At 40.9% G+C, this 27,017-nt stretch overlaps 1 protein-coding gene across 1 annotated transcript in view; it reads left to right on the top strand.

The window, feature by feature from the left end:
* SLC6A5 (solute carrier family 6 member 5) overlaps window positions 1-27,017 on the top strand; it is a 50,036-nt gene that overhangs the window by 9,770 nt on the left and 13,249 nt on the right. The window contains exons 6-13 of the mRNA XM_073350653.2: window positions 1,981-2,122; window positions 2,563-2,695; window positions 8,804-8,938; window positions 10,867-10,970; window positions 13,749-13,873; window positions 22,466-22,578; window positions 22,879-23,010; window positions 24,144-24,243. Coding sequence (XP_073206754.1) covers window positions 1,981-2,122; window positions 2,563-2,695; window positions 8,804-8,938; window positions 10,867-10,970; window positions 13,749-13,873; window positions 22,466-22,578; window positions 22,879-23,010; window positions 24,144-24,243 — 984 coding nt within the window. The remainder of the gene's footprint in view (window positions 1-1,980; window positions 2,123-2,562; window positions 2,696-8,803; window positions 8,939-10,866; window positions 10,971-13,748; window positions 13,874-22,465; window positions 22,579-22,878; window positions 23,011-24,143; window positions 24,244-27,017) is intronic.

Raw genomic sequence — 27,017 nt, 5'->3', positions numbered from 1 at the left:
GCTAAACATTTATGCTGTGCAGAGTTGCTGCAGTGCAGCAAAAGTGATCTTAGGTGTCATCCTATAAAACCTACTAGGGAGCTGGTTGCAGTTAGATGTGTAGCTTAATATTTTCTGTTTGTTGCATGGATTTCAAAGCTACTTACTGTTGTGCTCATTGTGCTATGCCTCTCTAAGGCTTATTCTCATGGGAAATGGGGAGAGATGATTCTCATACATCTGTATAATATATTCTGTGTGTGTCGGCAAGGTGTATGTGTAAAGGCACACATGGTTTTAGATTGGATTGGAAGGTTTTCTTTAAATAGAAATTTTAGTTATTGTGTCTTGTATATTTGTGTACTTTGCATGCACAGATAGACACTATAATAATAATTCGATTTAAGGAAAACCTTCCAATCCAATCTAAAACCGTGTGCACCTGTACATATACCCCTTGCTCTCACCTGTGCATGCAGGCATGCACGCTCACAGGGAATATATTATACAGAAGTATTAGAATTGTCTCTCCCCATTTCCAATGAGAATAAGCTTTAGAGAGCCGTAGCACTATGATCACAACAGTAAGTAGCTTTGAAATCTGTGCTACAAACAGAAAATATCAAGTTATACATCTAACTGTACCAAGCTCATAGTAGGTTTCAGAAGGTGACACCTACGATCACTTTTGCTGGTCTCCATATCCTCCTGCGGGTAGAGCTCAGGTGAACCATGGAAGTGGCAATATCATTAGAGTCTGGGGGAAGGAAGATGACAGCTCAATGCATCCTTCTTTACTGGTTGCTTTGCAGTGTGACAATATCCATTTCAGAGAAGTCTGGGTTTTCCTCTTACTATTATTTCCTTTTCCTCTCGAGCTTGGCTGTGTCATGCAATACAAATGGGAAGTGACGCCCTGCTGACAATACTTAAACAGCTATAAAATATTTTTGTATTTCATGTTTCTTTTTTATGGTCTCAAATAATTATTAAAATTGCCAGTAATTATATCTTCAGGGAGGAGTTACAGAATCAGACTCATTTTGTGTAGTGTAACTGAACATAGTGGTTTAGAATTATGTAAGTTCTGAGTTAGGGAGTTGTTGAGCTTCAGAAGATAATATGGATAAATATTGAGAGAGAAAGAGAGACTATGTCAGCTGTCTGCTGGCAATTCAGCTTGTAAAATTTATATTTCCTACTCAAATGAAATACTCTTGAATTAACAAACTTGTTTGTTTTAAATTTGTTGATGATCTTTGGGAACGTTGGCAAAGACAGTCATAGCTGTAATCACAGGGGGTTTCAGTTCAAACAAAAGTAGCTCCAGATCACATATGGATCCAGATCCAATTTGAAGACCCTTAAAGTCTGGGGGTTTTCATATCTAGAATTTATTTGTATGTTGTAAGGATAAGCGTTGATGTGACGCTTATATCGGAATCTAAAGTCACCCAGAATAGATCTAAGGTTTTGGTTTGGACCCATATGTGGCTAAGATTCAACCATATTATCTTAATTAATATTTACAGTGGTGTGTTTTGGAGTACAATTGTTTTTCATAGGTATAATTTTTGTTGGATCTCTGTCTCTGTATTTACATCTGCTTAGTGGATGGGACTCCTGGGTTCTGTTCTCAGTATTACCACAGATTAACATTGTCCTTGAATGAGTGAACTGGGGGTCAACTCTGCATTATTTGCTCACCCACCTACCCATATCTCCCATTGACTCAAGTCCCTAATCCTCTCTGTGCCTTAGATTACCCATTGGTGGAAAAAAAGGAAAACAATGCCAACTATCTCAGATGGGTATTGAGTCTTAATAAAAATTATATTTATAAAATGATTTGAGATCCTTGTTTCAAGGGGCTATAGAAATGTAACATGTCACCATTAAATAGGTCTACATGATACAGTGTATGTTCAGAGTTGTCCCCATCAGTCTTGAAAATGTTTAGTCCAGTACTTTCCTTCCTTTATTGGTACCTTTTCTTAACAGATTCGTGCATCATTGGTGATCACCCAAAAATACAGATTAAGAACTCTACTTTCTGTATGAGTGCCTATCCAAACTTGACAATGGTTAACTTCACCAGCCAAGGAAACAAGACTTTTGTCAGTGGAAGTGAAGAGTACTTCAAGTAAGACCCCTATTTGATTAGAAAATGTCAGGTTATTTTTCTGCTAATAAAGTCTTGGGGTTAAATTGGGTGGGTCATTTATAACTGGTTCCAGAAGACTGGAACTACAGCATGTGAGAACTGACCTCCAGGCATGAAGGGTAAAAAAGCTAAGTTTCAAGAGAAAAAGGAGAACCTTTTTGTTTTGTTTGTACAGCACCTTGCACAATGCGGTCCAGGTCCAGGTCCATGACTGTCTCTCTCAGGCACTGCCACTGCACATAAATAAAAAACAACAATAATTATTAATAAAAGGTATAATAAATGCAAGATGAAATTCACTGAAGCCTTTGGGGTAGATCAGAGAAACTTCTCAGCACTATAAGCAGTGTCTAATGTAGATCCTTTTATACTGGGAGAATGCAGCTTGCAATCATTGTCACTAACTTTTTGACTCTCAGGTACTTTGTATTGAAGATTTCTGGCGGGATTGAATATCCTGGTGAAATCAGGTGGCCCTTGGCACTTGCTCTCTTTCTGGCTTGGGCGATTGTGTACGCATCCCTGGCTAAAGGAATCAAGACATCAGGAAAAGTGAGAATATTTCTTTACCAGAGTAAACCAGTAACAGTACACTATGTTGCTTTAAATCCATAGCACTTATAGTTTAAGACAGTGAATCAGTTGGAAGTTGCTAAAAGCAAAAGTTTTATGGGACCTTACTGGAAGTTGAACTTTCTAAGTACCATCTCCAGGGCCAGTGGAAAACGGCAGGAAGAGATGCTGGTGTTACTCTATGGAACATTTTGAGCGGAGATGATCCCATGTTATGGGAAGTTTGTAAAGTGATCTCATTTTGAATCCAGGCCTATTTTCCTTGTACACTCAAGGTTGGAGCTGGGCAAAATGTTTTGACAAAAACCATTTTTGTGCAAAAATGCAGATTTGGTGACATTGAAACATTTTGAAAATTTGTGTTGATTTCACTTAATTGTTCTGGTAAACAATTATGAAAAAAATGAAATATTTCATTTTGATATTAAAAACATTTTGATTTTTGATTCAAATGATTTATCATTTCAAAATCTTCTTTCACTTTAAGAAAATTTAAAAAATATTAATTCTTAAAATCAAAATAAAACATTTTGTTTGACGGAAACCATTTTCTTTCTTTTTGATTTGCCAACAATTTTGAAAAATGCCATTTTTGGTTCAACTCAAAAAGATTTTTTGGAATTGCCAAGGAAACAAAACATCTGTTTTTTGCCCAGCTCTACTCAAGACTTCTGTTCACTTTAGGGGGAGTTCTTGGTGCAGGATTATGTCCCAGATGGTTAACTTAACTCGGCAGTTCTAAACTGTGGGTCGGGACCCCAGAGTGGGTCACAAACCTGTTTTAGACTTGTTGGGGTCTGGACCAAGCCCAAGTATGACTGCCCAAAGCTAAAGCCAAAGTGCAAGCCGCAACACCTGGGGCCAAAGCTCAAGGGCTTCAGCCCCGGGTGGCAGGGCTCAGGTTATAGGCCCCACACCTGGGGCTGAAGCCCTTGGGTTTGGCTTTGCACCCTCTTCCTGTCCCGCAGTTGGGCTTGGGAAGGCTCACGCTTTGGTCCCCCATCCTGGGATTGTGTTGTAATTTTTTTGTGTCGTGGTGCAGTGAATTTTGAGAACCCCTGATAACTAAATTTCAGTGAAATGTTCTATTACCATTTGCTCCTACATTCCTGATTAACTAGAAAGCCACTGGAAATTGGCACATCTTTTTGGTGGGATGTTCACTCCCAGATCTTCAGAGGCTTTAACAGTGATCCACTTCTTTTTAATGTATTTGGCAATTATGTTTCCAGGAGACTTGGACAACCTTTCATATTTCTGTTCAGTGTTCATAATTAAAGCCTCATTAACAGTTACAGTGACACTTATGCAGTTATGGGAAATGTCTATGCAATAACAATCATTTCTGCAGTCATGGAAATTAAGCAACTTCACTTCATAGACTGGGGGAATCAAGTTAAAATCTGAGTCCAGACACCCCTTGTTTCTCAGGAAACAGTCATTACAGTGTAGCTGTGGAATTTCAGACATGCCATCTCTTGCTAATTGATCATGAGAGGCACAATTTCTAACTAAAATTAAGCCTCATTCATGATCTTGCGAGAGAACTCTATGTCAGGAATTTTTTTTCAGGCACTGCACAAATGCGTTTCCAATCAAACAGGAGTTACCCCATCCTAAACAAAGAAATGTCATTTCTCCACCAGGAAGTTAATTCTAAAGTACTTTGAAAGAAAATGATAATTCATTTACATATCAGATAAACAAAGTTAACAAGCTACACCCCAGCCGGGAAGAGAAACTTCATCTGAGATAGAAGAAGAGGAGGGCCAACCCTCAAATAAGCATCAACTGGAAAAAAAAAACATGACATATAGAGCTCTAAAAGTGAGGCTTCATTTTACTTAGAAATGCTATCAGCTGCCCCAGGTGTGGCCAGGGCTTCAGCTGTCAGCCCTGGGCAGCTGCTCTCCTGTCAGCCTGGGAAGTGGGAGAGGGATCCCCACTTCAGCACCCTCAGGCCTGCAGAGGGTGAAGAACCCTAAGAAGCAGAGGTGAGGCTGAAGGCTGCAGGGAGGGGGGCTGAAATGAAGAGGATGAGGGCTGGGGGGGGCTGTATTGATGATGGGGTGAGAGCTGGGAGGATAAACTGAGGGCAGTAGGGGTCGATACAGCGTGGGGGGGGGATTGAACTGAGGTAGTGGTCATGGGGACTACGGGGCTGTACTGAGAGGGGTTGGGTGGGGAGAAAACTGCTAGGGGATTGGGAGACAGGATTAATTGCTGGACAGGAGTTGGGCAGATGTGAGGGTGAGAGCTCCTGCAGCAAAGGCCAAAAATCACCTTATCCAGTGCTTGTGGGGGAATGGGCAACGTTAATTGTCACATGCACACACCACGGGGGAGTTCAAAAATCAAGAGACTGACCTAAAAATACAATGTAATCTTTTTTTTAAAATGTCATTTTAAGGCCAATCTCATGATTTTGGGGGGTCCGACTCAGGATTTTTGATCTCTTGAAGTTGGCCATGCTGGAACCAGGCTGGGCAAGGAGAGAGAAGATCTAGAAATGAATAAACTGAGACTTGCATGTAGTAATAAAACTGGTTCTTTTAATGAACCTAGAGTGCATGGAAAAATTCTGGCTTGTCAGCACTGAAGATTGAAATTCTCCATTAGCCACAGAACAGGTTTAGTCTGGGCAGAAGTAACAAGGCTCCAGGGCCCTACCAGTCTGTCACAAGCAGATTGCCCGTAGGGTTCACTTCCTGTAGGAAAAGAGGGTCATTCAGTCTCCAAGCCACTTGAGTTCTTGGTTTCCTTACTGTGATTGGGTGTCCCCTCCATACAAGACCAGAAGGGGTCAAGGCAGCTAGATAGGCCAATTAATTGCTTAGGTTGCGCCTGGTGGAGGGGCCAGGGAGCAGGGATTAATTGGACAGCTCAGCTGGACAGGAACAGCTGGGGCTGAATAAAGCCCAGGAGCAGAGAGCAGAAAGGGGCTGTAAGGGAAGTAGTCTGCAGTTACTCTCTGGGAGAAGGGAGGTGTGTTTGGGGCTATAGAGGCAAGTAGCCTACAGTTGCTCCCTGGGAGTTGTGCAGCTGGCAAACCCAGAGAGGGGGGAAAGCAAGAAAGGTAGGAAATGCTCAGGGAAAAGCACCAAGGTATAGGATAGAGCAGACTTTGGCTGCTGATCAAAGGGCCTCTGAGCTAGAACCCAGAGTAGAGGGTGGATCTGCGTTCTCCTGCCAGCCACTGAGGAAGTGGCACAGACCAGGCAGGGGAGAGTGGACTGTCTGGGACAGTTCACCCTGAAAGACTTGTGATACCTTGGAAAGGGAGGACTATAGTGACCTGGCTCAAAGCTGCAGTTCCTGGAGCAAGAGGGGCTACAGGCTAGAGAGGGACAATAGGTGGAGAGATTGCCAGAGGAGGGCACAGCACCTGCTAGGAGCTAATCCTCAGTGGCCAAGAGGAGGCACCCTAGCAGTGAGTGGAGCCTGTGACACCTGCCAAGACTGTCTGGAAAGGTGCCGGTTAACGTGAGTTGTAGCAATGGATTTCTATCACTCGGGTAATCTGTTCACTAGGAACTAGACGGAGACTGTCAATTAATCTCCAAGCGTTGAGTAGCCAATGTATTGCAGCATCACTCAGGGACTACTGACCTGTTCTTGACTTGAATCAGTCATTTAGGCTTAGCCTATGTGAGAAAGTTGTACCCATTTAACTTCAATAATTTTTTAAGCTCATTGAAGTTAAACTGCTGGAAACCTCATGTGGACACTCTTACTTTGGTTGAAGAGAGATTTATTTCCGTTTAGCTTAAACCAATTCTTCAGATAAACTGAAATGAGCCTGGTTTAAACAGAAATGAGTGTCCATGAAGACTTCTGTACCAATTTACCTAAATAGGTTTAAAATGACACATTTTAAATCAGTGCAACTTCCTCATGCAGACAAGCCCTTAGAGATGAAAGGCTGGGCCATCCAGTTTTTCTAGTTACTGGGCTACCTTCATGTCTAGTGTTACTCCTCTGACATTAAAGGAGTTATACCAGGGGTGAATGGTGCCCAGGGTTTTCATAATAGTCCTGTGTCTCCAGTTGGGGTAGGGTGTTCGTTTGGTAGAATGCGCTTTTTAATCATGCTCCCTTTCAACTAGTACAAGCCAAATTCAGAACTTAAAAGCAATTTGGATGAAATAAAAGAAAGGGATGTAGAATTATCCCCTTTTCTATTTTTTATTTTTTAATTGGAAATGTTCTTCTGCAAAGGCTGTCTACCATAATACGGGAAGCCGTGCACTGAATTAGGAAGATAGACAGTGGCAATCTTAGTTTTCACCTGAATTAATTAGAAAAATGGCATATTTCAGGTATCTGAAACCTGGAGCATCTTATTTTTCATTTAATTGCAATTTTCCACTGGCCACAATCGTAAGCTTTGCAACTGCATGCTCCTTATGGATGAATAATTATTATTCAGTGAAAACAATATTTTTGTATTTCCAGTCAGATGTGTATCTATTCTGGGAATAACTCAGTGCTGCATTGTCTACTGCCAACTCAAAATCTAGGCATTTTTGAATTTTTTTTTTTGGAAGAGCTTAATATTAAGATTCCTAACCAGAAACCCCTCCAAATTTGCAGTTAGTCATGACGTATTCATTTGCTATGCATTTATATCAATATTAATTATGATGTATTAATGTGCATGTTATGTATAACTGTGTTAATAATGTGCTGAGTGTTTATCAACTGAAGTTCCATGAAAAATGCTTCCAGTGTCCTTAAAGTCAATACAGATTTTGAGATTGTGTTTTTGTTAAGATGTTTCTTCCACACATCCCATGATCACAAATATTCTGTGATTATACATATTTTCATAACTAAGTGATTTAGGACATAAAATGATTACCGCACAGATTTTAAATATTTACAGCAAAATGACCTGGGACAAGAACTATTTGCTGACGAAATTCATGTACAATTTGGAATGAGTGAATACAGAAAATTGTGATCTGTTTGTAGGCTGAAAAAAGAGATGAAACAGTTTACTCAACAAATGTAATTAATTTATTTGCCCAGCACTAGATTTTATCTGGTAATTAAATTATTTTATCATATTGTCTTTTTGGCATGGTTATGAACTATATAAATGATTATGCTTTGGCACAGTTGTAACTTTATATTAATACAGCAATGAGAAAAAAACCCAACGATATGGCCCCTAGGTGCTACATGTATTCCAATGAAACTTTCCAGCAGGGGTTCCTTGTACAAAAGCTTAGGAGACAGAGAGGAGAAGGCTGCCAATGGAGTAAGAGTGAGAGCAATTGCTGATCTGCAAATGGGTTCAAGTGAAATGGAAGCTGGGAAGGTATGTTCAAAAGTCCTCTCAGTTAAGGGGTTGAGGTGGAGGATCTCAGTCCCAATAAGAGATTCAGGAGCTGCAAGATATAAAATATTTCAGTTTTTAGACCCTAAACCATAGCCTCTAGCAGATCTTGACTCATTCAGCTTTTTTTAATATGACCAACTGGAAAAACTCTACATATCAAACTATGTGTGCTGAATAATTCATAATTAAATGATAGATCAAATGTATTCAGATCATTAGATACTTAGGGCCTGATGCAAAGCTCATTGAAGTTAATGGGATTATTTTCACTGACTTCAATGAGTTTTGGATATATAATACTTAAGAGGTGCAAACAACAACACTGCAGATTTAGCCAATATTGGAAAATGACATAGGCTAGATTCTTCACCAGTGTAAGGTGGCATAGCTCACTTAATTCTCATAGAGCTCTGTTGATTTACACCAGCTGAGAATGTTTGAATTTGGTTGTAAACTCCAGCTTTTATCTCTCCTCCTTTTCCTCCTAACTATCTAGCACCCCAGCTCTCTGCACCTAATCTTTAGTGCCTTGGTTATTGCCACTAGCAAGAAGTGGTGCAAAAGTGACAGCATTGTCAGGATCGCTGGGAAATAAACCTGTTGTCTTCCCACTCCGCTGCTCCTCTGGGCTAATGTGTCTGTGTATATGGCTGGAAAATTGTTATTTCTAGGCAGTGGTGGACTACTTTTATTTTTGTCTCCTCATATAGATCCAAATCAATAACCTTTTGTGGTCTTTCTAGGTCGTGTATTTTACTGCTACATTCCCTTATGTAGTGCTCATCATCCTGCTTATCAGAGGAGTAACCTTGCCAGGAGCTGGGGCTGGAATCTGGTACTTCATCACGCCTAAGTGGGAGAAACTAATTGATGCTATGGTGGGCTCATTATTCCACTTACAACACTTTGATAGGGAAAATAAATTCATATAGACTTATTACTGTTTGTTACAAACATATCTGGAGTATTGGTGTTTGAAAATGTCGTCTGTGAAATCTTGTTCTCATATCACTAATTTATTATGTGTTTCATTGTGTTACATTAAGAGTGTTACACACACACAGAGTGACTGTTGGGGTGTGTGTGTGTGTCTGTCTGTGTGGTACTTATAATGCATTATTTCATTTTCTATTAGAATATGTTATGTATATCTTAGGTGACTTCCCCCAAGCAGGGTGTTTCAGAATAGAAGTGTGATGAATGACACAAATTGGAGAAATAATAAGTAAAGAAGAGGACAGGTCACTGATACAGAGTGATCTGGATAGCTTAGTAAACTGGAAGCAAGCAAATCATTTGTGTTTTAATATGACTGAATGTAAACGCATACTTCTGGGAACAAAGATAATCCATACTTACATACTAAGTTTAGGTTAGATTTTTAGCAATCAAATTCAAGTCTGAGCTAGGGTTGGAGTTCAGGTTCGGAAAATTAACACTGAAATCAGTTCAGGTATTGTAGCAAGATTTTTGACTTCAAATTGCTGATATCTAAGGAAATCTGCCAATTTCCCAAGACGTAAATCATCTTCACTGCCATGATGTTGGGCCACTGGTTGTATCTGAAACACAGCTGGAAAATCGTTCCCTTCTGGTTATGTTTTATTGGTTCCTTTTTTTCTTCATAGCCACTTTGCTTATATTGGATTGTTTTTAACCCTGTGTTGTTGCGAGTAGTAAATCTTTTCAACTCCTCCAGTTTATACAGTGAAATAAGTGGACAGATTTCCAAAAAACTTCTGAAAATCTGTCCCATAAGTGTCCCAGTGAGAGCTGCTGGGAGTGAAGCACTTTTGGAAATATGGCCCTTATTTAGGTGCCTAAATAGTAGAGCTAGTTTTAAAACCCTTAACATTTTTAGATTTTAACAAAAATATTTTTTTTCAAGTTTCAAACAATCAAAATTTTGATGACATTTTTCAGTTAGGATAAAAACAACAATCCTCTTTACTGCTGGACACAAAACCCAACATTTGGACAAGTTTTGGTTCATTTGTGTTGAAAATAAAATATTAAAATTTTGACACAATAAAATTATGGAACATTTGAAAAATGTTGACCTGCTGTCCTAAATGAGGTGCTGCTCTCTCTTGAAAATCAGGCCACAACTGCAGTGCTAAGCACTTGAATATCAGGCCCATAAATGCATTTGAGGCCTATGCTCATGTTCTGTAGAAAATTACCTGTAATGACCTATAGCATGGACAGTGCTTGATATTTTTATTTTTAAAAGCCTTGATCCCAGGTATATTTTCATCTGATATGATGAAATTCATACCTCGCTGGTGACTGCCCACAACTCCCATTGAAACCAGAGCTGAACTTGGCTCATGGTGTCTAATTTAGTTAACACAAAGTAGAGTTACTTCCTTGCATCAAGAGGAGAAAATTCCATTTTGACTGGATTTGGGGATCTGATAGATAACCTACTGGTATTTGACTGAAGTTTTTTTTCCTCTAGATCTGCATTTTCTTTATTGAACACAGGTAAATCCATTCTGTACAAAACAGAATGGAATTTACTGAATATCTGTTTTCTATATTTGCCAAAGGTTATATTCTCTCCTCAGATAGGTGCATCATTCTTGTTCAAGCTAATGTCCAGTTATCAAATAGGCACCATCCATTTGAGGGCAGAATTTGGCCATAAATTGCTGTCTTATTAACATCAATTGTGTGTTGAGTTTATTTAAACCATTGGTGTTAACATCTTGACTGTAATGTTTAATGGCACCATTGATTTCATTAGCCTGTCCAAAGCCCTTCACTGAAGCTGACTCTCTTTTTTTCTCCTGTGCTTTCTTAGGTGTGGAAAGACGCTGCCACTCAGATTTTCTTCTCATTATCTGCTGCATGGGGAGGTCTAATTACTCTCTCTTCATATAACAAATTCCATAATAATTGCTACAGGTATGGAGAGGTTAAATCAATCAATATTATTCAAGACAGACCATTAAGTAGCTTAAATCAAAAATGTGATCTTCCTCTGATTTGTTGAAATCTGGTTGGAAAGGGTCCCCTTTTGTTGTTGTTTTTTATTTCAAAACCCACCACTCCCAAAATGTGCATTGAGCTCACCATAGTCCCTGTGGGGCATTTGTTCTCATTACAAGCAGTCAGTCCCAGGATGAAAAGCAATCCAGAAAGTTGTCAAGGACTCTGGGCAGTGTCATGAAATCCAGCAGAATTGATGATCTCCCCTGAAGGGCGACTCACGATTAGAATTAGGTTAGGGTCAAGCTGTATTGAGAGATTGTGAGTGGGTAATACTCAGTTTCTACTTATGTGATTCCTGTTTCTAACAAGCTGCTTATTACTCTTGCAGTTTCATTTACACCAATGTTACATTTTTAAAAAAAATCTCCTCAAGGTCACAAACTTAGAACCTTTTCTCCCTCCCCACCCCCATCCAAAAGTCTCCTATTTCATTGATTGAAAAAGTTGTCCTTACTCAGATTAGTGTTTTCCTCAGAAAACCTATAAAAGAAATGGTAATTTAAAAAGTGTCATTATTAAGATGCATGAAATGCCTATGAGAACGATTAACTCACTTGCTGTTACATTTCTCTGCCCCACCACCTTTGCTTCACTGATAGACTGCCTTCTTAAGAAGCAGTCCTTCCATCAAAGCAAAACTCCCATTGATTTCCAGAGGAGTCATTAGGCGCTGATTCAGGAAAGCATTCCTATTCAGAACAGCTTTTAAGCACATGGACTTAAGCGTATCTTCAAGTACTTTTCTGAATCAAGACATTAGATTGTAAGCTTGTTAGGGCAAGGACCTTATCTTTAATGTCTGTGAAGCACAGAGCACGTTTTTGGCACTACTTACATGGTAAGTATATTTCTGCATATCTTTAAGTCCCTGGACCAAGATTTTTCAAAAAATAAAGCTGAAAATTAATCTCCTAAATTCCTAACTAGGTACCTAAATGCATGGTCTGATTTTTCAAAAGAGCTGAGGGCACAACAGCACCCTCTGAGTTCTAATTTTAGGTTTTATTTTTTAAAAATCTTGGGCCCAGGTCTTGGATTATTAATGCTATCTGGACTCTTCTAATCTTGGAAAAACAATGCTCCAGAACATAAGGAGAACATGCAGGTGCAAAAACACAATATGTCATCTTCCTGTTCTGGTGGCTTAGTGTATTAATTAGCTAGTGGCTTAATACATTTGGAAAATATTTGCTGAACTTCAAAATTAAAGGTACACTACCAAGTTGAAAAAAAAAAGAAAAAATTCTTACATTGTTAATAAATCTCCTCATATTAAAGCTAAAAGAAATTTCAGAAGCTTAGTGCTTTTTCACCTACTGGTTTACTTTTACATTTCACACAGCTTGGATAGTAAAATAGGGCACATCAGTTTTTCTCTTCATATAATCAGTTTTGTTTTCCAATTGGTTCATTCTAGTATGGCAAAGGCAAGTTTAATTATTTAAAAAAAAAAAATATTTTCACTTACATTTCTTTTTTTAAACTTCATGAAACCGTTTATAACTGTACCAGCCTTGCTTAAATCCACTTTGTAACACATACCCTAAATTTTGGGCCTAAAACTCTTTGATCATGTCCCTTTAACTGAAACAATGGATAATGCTTCCTACTTTCTCTTTCTCTCTCCTTTTAAGGCTTGTCCCAGCCAAAACCCTTCCTTTGGAACAAGATTAGCACACAGTGATCTCCTTCCAAACAGAATGTTATCTACCTTCAGCAGAACTGAAGAATGATCATATATTGTATTATCTTGTTTAACGGATGCTCCATTAGGGACTCCAGGATGCTGTCAGCTCAGTGTGGTTCTTGACAGCTTTCTGCATAGCTTTTTGTCTTGGGTCTAATGAGTAAATGGCAGTGAGACTGTGAGCAATTCAATGTCAACTTGGAAAAACTTTTTTCCAGAGTTTAAATTTTTGACAAGTGGCTTCTTTATTCCTTGAGTTTGAAGTGGGAGTCTGACACATGCCTGTATTAATGGCAGAATAGACATCTTAGCCAGGATGTGAGAGCTCTGAAGGGGGATCATTTGGATTCCTTCTTTATAAAGTCACATATGCTTAAAGAATAAAGCCCACTACTCAAGCACACACATCTCTTGAGGCTGTTACAACACTGTATCAAAAAGTACTTGGAAGGTGGACTAGATGTGGGGGGTTGGGGGAATGATAGAGGATATGGAAAGTTTCACACTGAGATGTCTGGTTTAAATTCAGCAAAGACAAACAGTGACTGAAAGTCCTTTCTAATGGCTGTTTGGTGACCTACACAAAATCCATTGGGCAGGTGTTTATATCACAAATAATAAAATCCCCACCATCACAATTCATCAGAGCTTTATCAGGCAGTTTCATCAGAGGAGCCAAAGACTGAAAGGGCATGAGAACAGAACGTCCTGCTTAGCCCTTGAGAAGCTCTCTCCAGAACATTGATGGGTGACATTGGTGAGTCAGTGCAGGGCATCTTGTACTGCTGCTACTGCGAATCCAAAGACTTCTGTCTGCAGGTCAGCCTGACATCTTTCACCAGCACTACATTCCCTTGAAAAAGGGGTTGGTGTGGGGTTGGATGGGAAGTACCTTTATCAATATTCTTATGACTTATGCACGTTTGTTACTTGAAGCACATATTACTGTCTACAAAGCTCTTTTACATATTAAAGCAAGCTGGCGCGTGTCTTTTTCTCCTCAGGGACACACTGATAGTCACATGCACCAACAGCGCCACAAGTATATTTGCAGGCTTTGTCATCTTTTCAGTTATTGGCTTCATGGCAAATGAACTCAAAGTAGACATTGAAGACGTGGCAGACCAAGGTACAGTATTTTCCCCCTACTTAGATCGGCTTCCAAAATGTGTATTAATGTATTCAATGATCTGTCTTTAACTGTATTGTTATTGCACTGCAAACATGCATCAGTTGGAACAGGGGAGTATGGCTGCAGTGTGCACTGGAGGAGTCCAGTTGCCATACCAGGACCTCTTGCAGAGCAATAGGCAGCAGAACAAAGCAAGACTGTGCGTTTCAGGCCCCCGGCAGGACTAATTCAGGTTAGCCTACAGAAATTTATATATACTCTAAGCAGACAGTCTGTCCCTCGATGCTGCTGCTCCTGCTCTTGCTCTACCAGGCCCAGTGCTTAAAGTAGATTGAAGAAAGTGTGTGTGTGTGTGTGGGAGGGTGGGGTGGGCAGGGTGTCTAGCATCACCCGCACATTTGCCTCCTCCTTCCATCAGTTCTTCACCCTTTGCCTACGGTTTCACCTCTGCTTCTCCTGCAGTTGCTGGGATTCCTCACCCTCAATGCTTGGGGGGTCTGCAACAGGGTCCTCTCTTCCCCCTTCCCAGGATGGATGTTGCAGGGATGGAGGCACAAGCAGCCATCCCATTGCTCATACGAAGGGATGGGGAAGGAAGGAGCAGAGCTGTTGGGCTCTTTCCACTCCCTTCTCCTCTCCTGTGAGATTGGTGTGTGTGTGTGTGGGGAGTCCTAAGGGGATGGAGGAGAGCTCTGTTGGCTTCCTGCAGCAGCTCAAATTGGCTGCTTACAATCCAGAAGGCAGGAAAGTAGGGAAAGCTGCCTAGCAGAGGGGATTTTCTCCAGGCGATATTACAAATATGCATCCTTCAATCATCCGGCTTGCCTTTTAGAGATTTTATTTCCAAGGTCTGGGACTCGTGTTCCTGTGGTACATGTTAAGCACTGCCAGGATCCAGTAACAGTTAAAAGGGGTTGCCGATTTGGCAGTGAGATGTGAGGGCAGGGGGCTTTAAGCTAGGGGTCAGTTCAGAAGCTAAGAACATGAGGTTCTGAAATGTGGAACCAGGGAGTCGTTTGTGAGCAGGGGTGGCTAATGGAGTGGGGTGGCCATAAATTAGGAGTGGGATGGATTGGGTTGACAGAGCGCTGTGTTGTGTGTATTATATCTAAAAAGTATGGAGTGAGTACAAGTGACTGGTGAATTGGTGCTTTGTGTGTGATTGTGTATGGGACAGGGGAGGTAGGAAGGTAAGAGCTTTATTGGCCAGGACAGAGAGAAGAAGTTGAGAGGATCTTATAACAGCCTCACAGCGGGATAAATGCTATTCTCCTTTGACTTACTGTACCTGTGGGTGCTCCATGTCAGGATGTGCATGTCCCTGTACATTCCTGATCAGAGACTTATGTCAGCAGTTTCTGGGGGTCGGCACCTGCACCTTATGGATCGTCATGCTTCAGAACAAGGATAAATAGGGAGGGATGGACGCATCGCTGCTCCGGTTTCTTCTCAATTGTCTGTGGCTTGAGAGGGAGTGCTGCAGTGTCCGCTTGGTAGTTATAGAGCTTTCTTGTTTCCTTTTTCTTATTTAGCACAACTTTTGTGCTTTTGGTGGGACTTCCCCCCCATTCTTTTTTTGCCCGGGTGGGGCCTCAGTTTCAGCTTGGCCCTTGCTAGCTGTGGCCTGCATGGTTCAAGGGCCACCCTTTACCCCCAAAACTTTTGACTGAGCTTTCAGAATGCTGCGGTGGTTGCCCGAGCTCCAGCTATGTTAAGCACAAACCTTGGGACCCCTTCAGAGTTTTCCAGACTATCCAAAAGGAAAAGACCCCATTCTCCAAAAAGGAAGACAGAGAAGAGGGAAGTCATCCTCTCAACCTGGGAAAAAGGAAACCTTGCACCCTGGTATGGGTACCCTGAGGCTTCTGCCGCCTCTGGTACTGAGACCCTTGGGTCCACCCAAGAAGAGCGTGCTGCATACCAAGAAACCTTCCAGTAAGCAATCTCAAGTGGCATTGGTATCAGGACCAGAATCAGAGACTTGGAAGCTTAAGGACTCCTCCAAACCAAGGCCTCAAAGCCATTGACAATGGCGTCTCCTTCAGACCACAGTAGAGTGTGCATGGAACACTCCGTGATACTGCCTGATGTGCTGACTCCTGAGAAATAGCATCCAGATTCACCAGAACTGTCACGGATCTTTTCTCACAAAGACCTCTGGATCCTGGAAAATCCAGAGTCCTCTCTGTTGAGGGCTACCAAAAGGGATTGTCCGCTGGTACCGACTTTTTGAAGCTGACAGGCTTCAGTCCTTCCACATACTTCTATGAAGGGTTGACCATGAGTCTGATGTGGTCACTGCCCCCATAATCTCCCATGAGCCTACTGAACCCTATCTGTCAAGGGGCACCATGAGAGATTTCCAAGTACTGACTTATCCACCTGTCTTAGCAAATCTTTCTCCGAAGGCTCGATTGCTGGCACTGATGTGTTTACTGGTCCCTCACTGGCATCCAGCATTGACAAGACCCCCTGTACTGACACCTCTTGCGCCACCACTGGGCACGTCCTGTGACTCAGATGTGTCCATACATGATTCCAACACCTTGCCCTTCCAGCCTCCCTCCCTTGAGGTACATCCTGAGGAAGAGGACACTCTTCCCCCCAGCAAACAAATGACCCGGCAACCCTGGCAATAGCAAACATGGGGTCTTGTCCCTTTTTCCTTGTGTCCCGTCACAGTGGGCTCATTGGAACTTTTGCGCCCCATATGGTGACCAGTTCTCCAGCATGCCCTCATGCAGGGGACCCAATAAGAACAACAGCCACCAGTAGCAGGTCCTCTTCCACCAGAAGAACCCCCAGAAGAGCAACAGCTAGGTGCAGAGGAGGAGACTCCACCTTCTCACAAATAATCCTCTTCACTAGACAAGGCTGTTATTCTCTTCCCTCCCATCATCCTACATAGATGATTTCAAGACCTTTCAGGATCTCATGAAAAGGATTCCAGAGGCCCTAGAGATTCCACTAGGGGAGATACCAAAATTTCAACATTCTTTACTGGATATTCTACATGCCAGGAATGGGTCCCTCTACTTTCCCTAGAATCTTTGAGCAACCTTGCAATCTATTGGCATCTACCTATCTGTGACAAGAAGAACACACAGCAAGTCATAGACAGCTCCATGGATTCACCCAGTTCACTATCAATCCAGAGACTGACTGAACTTCTGAGAAAGAAACCTAGATTCCCTTAGAATAGGCCATCTTCCACAGTTCTATCACAGTTGGTCACTTCTTCTAAATGGCTGATTTGACCTGTTGGTTGAGAGTCACAAACCATTCCCCTTTCTGAATCATATATGGCACCTATCCCCCCACCTCTCTGGGGATCATCACTCCTATTTCCTACCTTGACCTAAATACAAGGTTGAACAGATAGTTGATTGGAAATAGTTAGCACGTATTCTAAGGGACTATTCAAAGTGATCCTCTTGTATTTAGTTGTGCCACTCTGAGTACCTTTCCCAGAACCAAGGAAGAGCTCTGTGTAACTTGAAAGTGTGTCTCTCTCACCAACAGAAGTTGGTTTATTAGAAGATATTACCTCACCCAGCTTGTCTCTTTAATGTCCTGGGATTGACACGGCTACAACAACACTGCATATAAGTCAGTGGTTGCAACCACTGAGTAAAACTATTCATCAGACTCATTCAGTGTCCCTACCTAAAGCAACCCAATTCGCTAATCTATTTTGTAACCACATACAGCATGATGACACATTTTGCAATGTACTACGTCTAGAGAGCAAAGAGTGCTTTACCTGAGGAGCTCTGGTGCATATTGCCTTATGACAAAAATGTTTCAATTCTCTCTTTTTGTAACTTTTGCACGTCCCACAATTTGGGGGATATTTAGCTCTTGGAATTCAAGGATTACAGCTTTATCCAAATACTAACACATATACCAACAGAGTAGAAGATTGTTGGTTTTGTACCTGGTCCATCTTTCCATTATATGTTTGCCTAGGACAATGGGACCCCGATGCTGATTAGGGCCTCTAAGCACTACCACAATACAAATAATAATGGACAATAACATCTGGGGGATGGTGCGCTGCCTTTATATTTAATGAAGGCAGCTGGAACCAGGGGGATTGTAGCTAGTGACCATCCTTGGTTATAGTCTCATGAGCCCTGAATGCGGTTCCCTTTCACATCAAGGGCCCACAATTTTGGTATGTTCTTCTCCTAGATATATGCTGGAGTATGTGTGACATCCTTCTCATGCAGTGAAGCTTAATGGTTTTTTTTGTTTCTTTCCCGTTTCATTTGAATGGAAGATACTGTTGTGTATTCTGTGACTGGTGTACTAATAATCTGTTTTCTCCCTCTGCATCCACTTCTAGTTAGGGAATGTTACTCTTCTATTTGTGACATTCATTAATTTTCATATTGCTTATTAATTTCCATATTCCCAACAGAGGCTCTGGTCTCTGGGTTACTTTTGAAATAGATATTTGTAGTATTTGCTTACTACATTTGACTGGATATGGCTGCTGTGGTTTGAGTATGACATTGCACTGAAGCATTTTTGACTTATTTGCTGTACTACTTAATGACTGTTGGCAACATGTAAATGTCTGATGAAAATGACAAAGGGAAGGGATGCTGTCTAGAGCAGAAGGGAGATCTTAAATAACACCAGGCACAGCACTGTGACTCCTAAGCCAAAACTACAAGTCCTTTGGAGCATTTCAAATTGAAAGACATGATGAGTTCACCACAATTTGTGTGTATGAACACACAAGCCCCAGAATGAAAATAAATATGCAACCATTACTGATCCTTTTTGTGTACACATGGGAATGCTAAGTGTATCATATGCAATCCTTTCCAAGAACAGGAGGAAAATGAAGAACAGCCTCAGTGAGTCATAAGAGAAGGAGGGAGAACAGCACAGAATACAAAGAGGCTCCTAACATAAGGAGGACTGAAGAGTTCAAAAAGTGAATGCCACATACTCATGGCTCCTGGGCATGAAGAGGTTTCACTGGCTGCATTAATGTGTGTACATCAAGCTATTTTTCTGACCGCTTTATTGTGTGGATAAATCCAGTAGTTCAAAGCTCCGAACAGGGTCTAAGGTAACCGATGAGCATCTTGATTCAAAGGCTGCATTAGTGAGTTGATAATGGAACACAGAAATCAAGAAATCTGGTAATGTTTGCAGTTACTGAGTGCTCTTTCCAGAGTAGGTGTTTAATGAGCGTTAATTTCCATTCAGTGCCCTAGGTCATTTGGTAGAGTTGCAGGAGTCGAATGGAGCAGAGGTAGCATAAGCTGTAACATTCAACAATCCTATCATGCTTATGGGAAACATTGCCAGTGACGCGGATAGAAGCATTTCCTGTTCCATACACCAGTCTTTCACTGAAGTATGTGTTTTCCCAGAGCTGTGATATCTTTACAGTTTAAAAAAAAAATTGTGATGGAAGGAACAAGGTGATGAAAGAAAGACACTCTCCTTCGTTCATTCTGTATATTGCTGTTAGACTAGAAGTGGTAGTATGTAGTGTTGGAAGCATCATCAGCTGGACTCTAAATTTTCTCCTGAGACATAAGAGGTGCAGTTAGGGTGTAGTAAACCTATAAGTAATTATTTATTTTTAGGATGCTGGGCTTGCATACACATGGTAGCTCCTGGGCTTGTTAGCTTGCATCTTGAAAAACTAGCTTGTGTGACACAGAGTTCTACCATGTAGAATCTATTTATGTTCTAGCCTGGAATAACTAATCATAGAATGGATTGCTTACTACACTACAGAATCAACAACTCGAGTGAGTGAGAGGAGAATTTTACAGCACATTAGCTGGTCAATTCTACCTTTTCTCCCTAGCAAGAAATAGATGACATGCTATTTGGGAAGTCAACTTAAATTAATTCAGCCTTCAATGTCTCCTCTGTTATGTTTGTCAGTTAATAAACTAGACAACCTTTAGTGCAGTCCCATCGCATGACTGGACTTGCTGTATGTTCATCCTGCATTATTACCAAATCTGGGATTCAAACTTGGACCCTTGTATTTCATAGACAGACGCTCTACTGGATGAGCCAATGATGGTCTTCTCCTGGCCAAGCAAGTGGAAGCTGTGTTTAGTTTGTTTCAACTATAAGTCATTTTGCCTGTCTTCCTGTGCCAGGACAGTAATAACAGTTTTATCATATGCAGTCTTACATGCTTGCTGTACTGTACATCTGCTTCTGACAATCCTTGTATAAGGATAGCTTGAAAGCAACGTTTTCTTCCCCCTGGTAAAGAAACACTGGAAACAAGATTTGTCATGGGTTATGCTTGTATGAGTGATAATCTGAGGGGGTGCTCCTCTGAATCTGAAAAAGCAGTGAACCTCAAATCAAGCAAGCAACAGAGCATGTTAAAATAACCCATTTTGTACTTGTGGGGTTTGAAGGTTACAGATAACTAGTATCTCTAAGAGGAACTGTTGAAAACACATGCATGGGAATGTAGCTCCATCCCAAGTATCCAAAACCAGGCAACATCATTTCCATCTGCTTTACTAGGGAACATAGATGCATGCTTTATTCTGTATGGCCCTTGTAGGTGAAAAAAGAAAACATTTTGTTGAAGAATTATCCCTTTAAACATACTAGGGGCAGATTCTTTTCTTGTAACTTATGAAAAGTATAAAATTAAATTTCTAATTGTGTACCTCTCAGCTACAGAGTTGAGCATCTATGCAGTTGCCAATACTATTTTTGAGCAGATGGTTCATTACTACAGAGCAAATAAAGCCAGCATCCACAGCATAGCGACGGTGAAACTTATCTGCTGTGAACTCAAATAGAGCCCCTTAGTGGCACTGAAGTATCTCAGAAATGCAAGATGGCCCAATATAATCCAAATGCATGAGATTTTGGCAGACCAAGGAAAATATATTGTTTTTTGTCTTCCATACAATTGTCAGGGAAAGAAAAGACCTGGTCCACAAAGTATTTTGAAAAAATGAAATACTGTATGCTGCTCAAAATGTTTCCTACAGCTGTCGTTTTTGAGCTGAAATAATTTGAACATTATCCTTTCGTACTTCAAGAAACTGCTGAATTGGCGCCAAAAGGAATCTTGACAGAATAACTCAAGTTCCATAGAATGAAATGAGCAGCCAGAGGAGGCCAATTTGCAACACACAATTTTAATGGTCCTACAAAACCCAGAAACTATGCTAAATATTCCAGAGCACCATCTACTGGCACCTTTTCTCTTAACTATTTATCTATGTAAAGACAGAGCATTTGTGTAACAGAACCTTTCCCCCTTAAGGGATTCAGCTGAGTTATGCTGAAATGGATTGCACAAAGATGACTGGTTAATTGAAGCATGAACACCTAACAAGCTGGCTTTTCTCAGATTGGTAGCCAAAGAATTTGGGGAGGGGAGGTGGTGGTGTATATTTCCATCTTGTATCTCTCATGTATTGTGTTCAGTCTTCTGAGCTCTCACATTCTCTTTTACATACTGTCTCACCCATTCTCGTGATGATTCCATGCTCCCTCTCTTTCTTATTCTTTTACTTTGTCTTCCTAAAACCCCATATATAATGGGAAATGCCAGTGTTTTTAGGATTAATGCTTCCATTAATCAATCTTTTTATTTTAAGCTCTATCCTGATTCAAACAAATGATACTGCAGCCTCCAGAAATAACTTCAAGGTGCTCTGTTAAAATTACACCGGAACAGATGAAACATTTGCCAAACTGAAGTATGGAATATGGCAGCAAGTTTGGAGAAAGAACCGACAGCATGAGGGACATGGAATCATAGGTGTTAGAGATGAAAACGACCAGTTAGATCACTAGTCCATCTCCCTGCCAACAGCATGGCTTCTAGTGCAGCAGTTCCCAAACTGTTATCTGCAGAGTGCTTGTGTGGTCCTCAAAGAAGTGGCTAGTCACAGGGTGTTGGTTCTCCTTGTTTCCAGCTGCATCTGCAGATGGCCAGGCAAATGTGAGAAGTAGTATCGACCATAAGACAATCTCTCTTAGAATCTGGCCCATGGTCATTGCACTCTCTTCCTGTCTGGAGATTGTTGCTGAGTTAAAGAGAAGCACTCTCTTCCCATTGATCTATATGGAATTAATGTATGGATGACTGGTAATGATGCTCCAAAGTTCAGACTTCTAGTTCTCCAGGATAATGGTGAGAAATTGATTCCAGATTATGAAAGAAAGTTACAACTGAACTTCCCTGGTCTGATTTTGTCTGATTTGAAACTAAATTTGTCTGAAGTACTGTAATATCCAGGTTAAACATCCTGCAACTTGAAAATTATGTAGTGTATATTATATATAACATATGCTTGAATCCATTATTCAAGAATAGAACACAAAAGCAACAGAATAGTAGCCACCCTGGGCCAAATTCTGCCACACTTACTTTGCAATATGTAAGACTTCACTCTGTGGACTAAAGGAAGCAGAGTCTGGGCCTTAATTGTAAACTAGAACAAAGTAGCATTGTACTGTTTCCTGAAACTTAGCTCTTTGTAGCTCCCTGATATTTTCCTTCCTAAAAATAATCTTTATATCGCTCAAGATACCACAATGCTTTTCTTTTTCTGTCATTTCTAGGTCCTGGCATTGCCTTTGTGGTTTATCCTGAAGCCTTAACCAGGCTTCCTCTCTCTCCGTTCTGGGCTATAATATTCTTTTTGATGCTTCTAACTCTTGGATTGGACACTATGGTAAACTGCTTTTTTCACCTTTCCTCTTGTTCCATCACTTCTGTCTTTAGGATCATGTTACATACCACTTGATATGTGGCCTGTTACTAAACCTCTTTGAGAAGAGAGAAATGAACTGAGGACAATAATACTTAATTCATAGGGAAGCTTTGAATTTTCATAGTTAATGTTTAAAATGACAGATGCTGAGCACAATCATGTACACAATGAATTTATCATGTAGTCTATTTCTCGATCATATCATATTTTGCATAAAGGCTAGATTATTATTAATGTTTTGTTTTTTTTCTGTGATCCCAGTTTGCCACTATTGAGACGATTGTGACCTCCGTTTCAGATGAGTTTCCTAAGTACTTGCGTACCCACAAACCACTGTTCACTCTTGTTTGCTGCATTTCCTTTTTCATCATGGGATTTCCTATGATCACTCAGGTAAAATATTGTCTTTGAGCACCATTGTGACTTGTCCTTCAGTTCCTCTCTCCCGTGGATAATGGTTATGTCCCAGTTTGTCAATGGAGCCCAGGTCTTCTGACTCTGGACCAGCCAGAGATACTGGATTTTAAGAACTGTTAATTTTGTTTTAAGATTCTTTTCAGAGATTGTCTCCTTCTATGCCCTGTAAACTGGGACTCATGGGTACTAAGGCCATGTCTACACTGGGAGCACTTTACCAGTATAGGAATACTAATATACTATGCCAGCAAAGTGCTCCTAATGTGGACACAGCTATATCTACAAAGCACAGTTTTGTACTGGTATAGTAAAACCCACCCCCACAAATGAACCAAGCTTTACTGGTAAAAGCACAATTTTGCTGGTATAGCTGAGTCTACTCTAGGGACTTGTGCTGGCATAACTATGTTAGTCAGACCTAACCTGTCTTTATGCCCCTGAATGACATAGCTATACTGGCAGTGTAGATATAGCCTAAAGCACCTTTCCTTAAGGGTGGAGGGATACAAAAATAGTTCCAATCAAATTTTGGAAAGAAATCTAAATTGTCCTGTAGTGTATACAGCATAAAACCAGCATATGCTGGGCTGCTGAGGTACCTCAGGCCATAGGTATTGTGTGTGTGTGTGTGTGTATAAATATATGTAAATAAAAATTGTACATTAAAAATGAATTTGCTGCTGATGTAAGGTGCTGTAAGGCAGCAATAGATACAGGACAGCTGCAGGATGGACAACAGTTGTGGAAGCTTCCTCACCCTGCCACCCCAGTATGCCTCAGCCCTGGCTGGGCTTCATGAGTGAGAGAGAGTATGCCATTCCTTGCTCTGTCTGTTGAGATTGCCAAGAAAGAGGGTGCCAGTTAGGGATCCATATTACAAACTGAGAACACACCCACCCATTTCACATAAGCTACTGAAAAGCTGCTAACTACTTCTGGCATTACTGACCCTGGGATGGATTCAAACCAGCAAATTAGAGGTGAAAAGCCCTTTATTCCACTGGTCCGCACTTTATGCTATGCAGACGGTGGGAATAGTACATAGTAGAGACAGATACAATATACAGCATAGGCGTGCCATAAGTAATTGCCTTTTTTTTTAACTTTAGGGTGGACTGTACATGTTACAGCTTGTGGACACTTATGCAGCTTCTTACTCTCTTGTCATCATTGCCATCTTTGAGCTTGTTGGGATTTCATATATATATGGTAAGAATTCAGTATTGATTCTGGATAGCATTTAGAGATGTATATGACGAAAGGGATATTTACAGTACATGACAAAATAATCAATAAAGGCAGTGGCAGTGCATGAAAGTTTAGCTTTGAATCTCTTCAGCAGTGCAGTGTAATGCAATATTAGCAAACAAGAAAAAGAGGTTCAGGAACATTATTTTAAATGAGAGTAATTCAGTGATGCTTTCTTACCAGAGCAATCCTCTAAAATTATATACTCCGATGATTGCTATTTTTATAGCACCAACAGTGTGCTGGTCATTTCAGCAAGTGGTTAATTAGGATTATCATTATTATTTGTTTATCCAATCGTTCTATTGGATGAATACTGAGAAGTTGTTTACAATAGGTCAAAAATTAAACAATGGGTAAGATCCTGAGCTGTAAATTAGTGTAGTTTCATTGTTGTTAATGAAGCTACATCAGTTTATACCAGCTGAGGATCCTGGCCCTAAAAACTGTTTAGGAGTGACACTTTCAGGAGACCCATTCTTGGAAAGAGGCACTGTCAAACAGTGGTACAAGGAAACGTAAAGCTCTCCCTTTGCAAAAGACAACCCCTGCCTTCAATCTTAACAGTCGTCTGGAGATACTCGGTGGGGTGTCTTCATTAGAAAGTGAGGTTGTGTTAGAACATGACATTGAGGGGTCATGATGAGAAGCACAGTTCTGCAGTCAGTGCAGACAGGGATGAATTGTATCTAATGTTAATCAGTTGGTAGTAGGTAATCCTCTAATTTTCTAGTGAAGAGAAACCCTTGGGCGCACACAACGTTTCATTTTTAGGCCCTGCTCCTGCAATGTGATGTGCATAGGCACTTGGGTCCACCTGTAAATGAATTGTTCAAAGCTGATCTCACTTCCAAGCACATTGTCCTTGTGGTTATTGTAGAATGCCCACTTGTTGCTGTGGGGTGAAAGTTATGTGAAGGATGTGAAAAGAAGGAGAGATTGGGGCAAAAGTGGCATAACTGGGGCTACTAAGCCAGTTTTACCTCGTATCTTCTACAACAGCGTGCTAGTTAAAATGGTGGTTGTGTCGTTGAGGGATGGGCATGGCAGGGATTAAAGTTAGCCTTTGCCATCAGTCTGTGCCTTTGATTATATAAATCTCGTTACCTCATTAAAATATGTAGAGCTGAATTCTCTGAGTTCACTGAGTCGGGTGGAGTGGGTTTGCGTAGGGGTAAGTTAGGGCAGAAGTTAGCCCAATGAATGGGACATGTTACCCAGCTACACAAAGTGAAATGTTAAATGAGAGCTTCAGGCTGTTTGGATTTTGTTTGATCAAAATGCTCTTTGCTCTCATGGCCACAATATTTATGTATTTTAATTAGAGATGATTCAGAACTATAATACTCAACACACTGGGGTAGAACAAAAATACCAGATACTATTGGTAATGGTTACCAGCTTGGCATCCAAATAGCTATCCAAAAGGTACTCAGATCTGAAGCTTGGCAAGATTTCCTGAAGTGAAATCTAAAGGGCCGATTGTGGGGGAGGAGAGAGGGGTGATGGCAGATGTGGCAGGATGCCTGGTTTCTGTTCCTGGCTCCTAGACAAGCTGCCTCAGTTTACATGTGGAAAGGCAAAGGTAATACTTCCCTGCCCCTTTGGGATGCTGTGAGACTCAACTAACATTTGTAAAGCACATGCAGATCCTCAGATAAAATAGCAATGCATTACATGTGCAAACTATTATACATTTCCACGTTTTATATTGATAGAGAGCACCCTGCACTCTTTTTCAGACATATTACAACACATCAGTTCTTCTCTCTTCACCACTGTTAATTATTTCCTAATTTTGAAAAGGGCCAAATATTTTTAAGTTTTTGCCCTTGGCTACTCCTGAGCAGTTGCCATTGAAGTCAGCTCCTGTTGAAGTCAATGGAAACCACTGATGCATCCATCTCCTGTCGCAGGGAAGAGTTGAGTCTTAAATAACTCCGAGTCAAACAGGGCAAGCTTTATAAAGAGATGTTCATAATTTGCAAATTTGAGGCACAAGAGGTGAGCAGCTTTTACCTTTGCCTTTCTCCAACAGCATCCTAGTTAAAATAGTGGAAGGCGAGGGAATAGCTGAACGCTTCTTTTTTTTTTTTTTTGGCTGAGCCTGTTGGCAATTGGTGCTAAAACAGCGCAAAAGACAGTGCCAGACGTTGTTTATGAAGTGGAGTGATTGCACATTGCTCTGTGCCAAAAGAAAGCATTGAAATGACAGGACTCTTTCATTACATTCCCCTGTTTTGACTTATTTGAAGATGAATTGAATTCCCACATGATTTCTCTTGAGAAGCTCAACAGTGAGGCCTGTTTATAAGATTTGTATTGCCACTTTGTGGTGAATTTTATTTTTATGGAAACACATAAAAGGAATCTAACAGAAAAAAGAACAAATTCTAGTAAAGCAGCAGCCTCATGGGCTATCGGAGGGTTGTGTGGGCAAAGCACAGAACTGAGGGTCAGGCCCAGGGTTTTATTGCTGGCTTCGCTACAGACTTCCTGGCTGTGTCTGGCCGTTTTTTCTGAACGGTTTCCCACCATTACTAACGTTGGTATAGCTGCAGCAGTTGTCAGAGGTGGTGCTAGCCACTGGGGGGCCTTAAGCAGGAACATTTTTGGGGGGCCATCTGTACACAATACATACTAAAAAAAAAAAAAAGGAATAAGGGGCTCCCTGGAGCTGCTCGGGGCCCTAAGCAATTGCTTAGTCTGCTTATGCCTTGCGCCGGCTCTGAGAA

Source organism: Lepidochelys kempii, chromosome 6 (genome assembly GCF_965140285.1).
Source record: "Lepidochelys kempii isolate rLepKem1 chromosome 6, rLepKem1.hap1, whole genome shotgun sequence".
Classification (NCBI taxonomy): domain Eukaryota; kingdom Metazoa; phylum Chordata; order Testudines; family Cheloniidae; genus Lepidochelys; species Lepidochelys kempii.
Note: the sequence above shows the minus strand (reverse complement) of the source record. Positions and strands in the feature narration are given on the sequence as shown.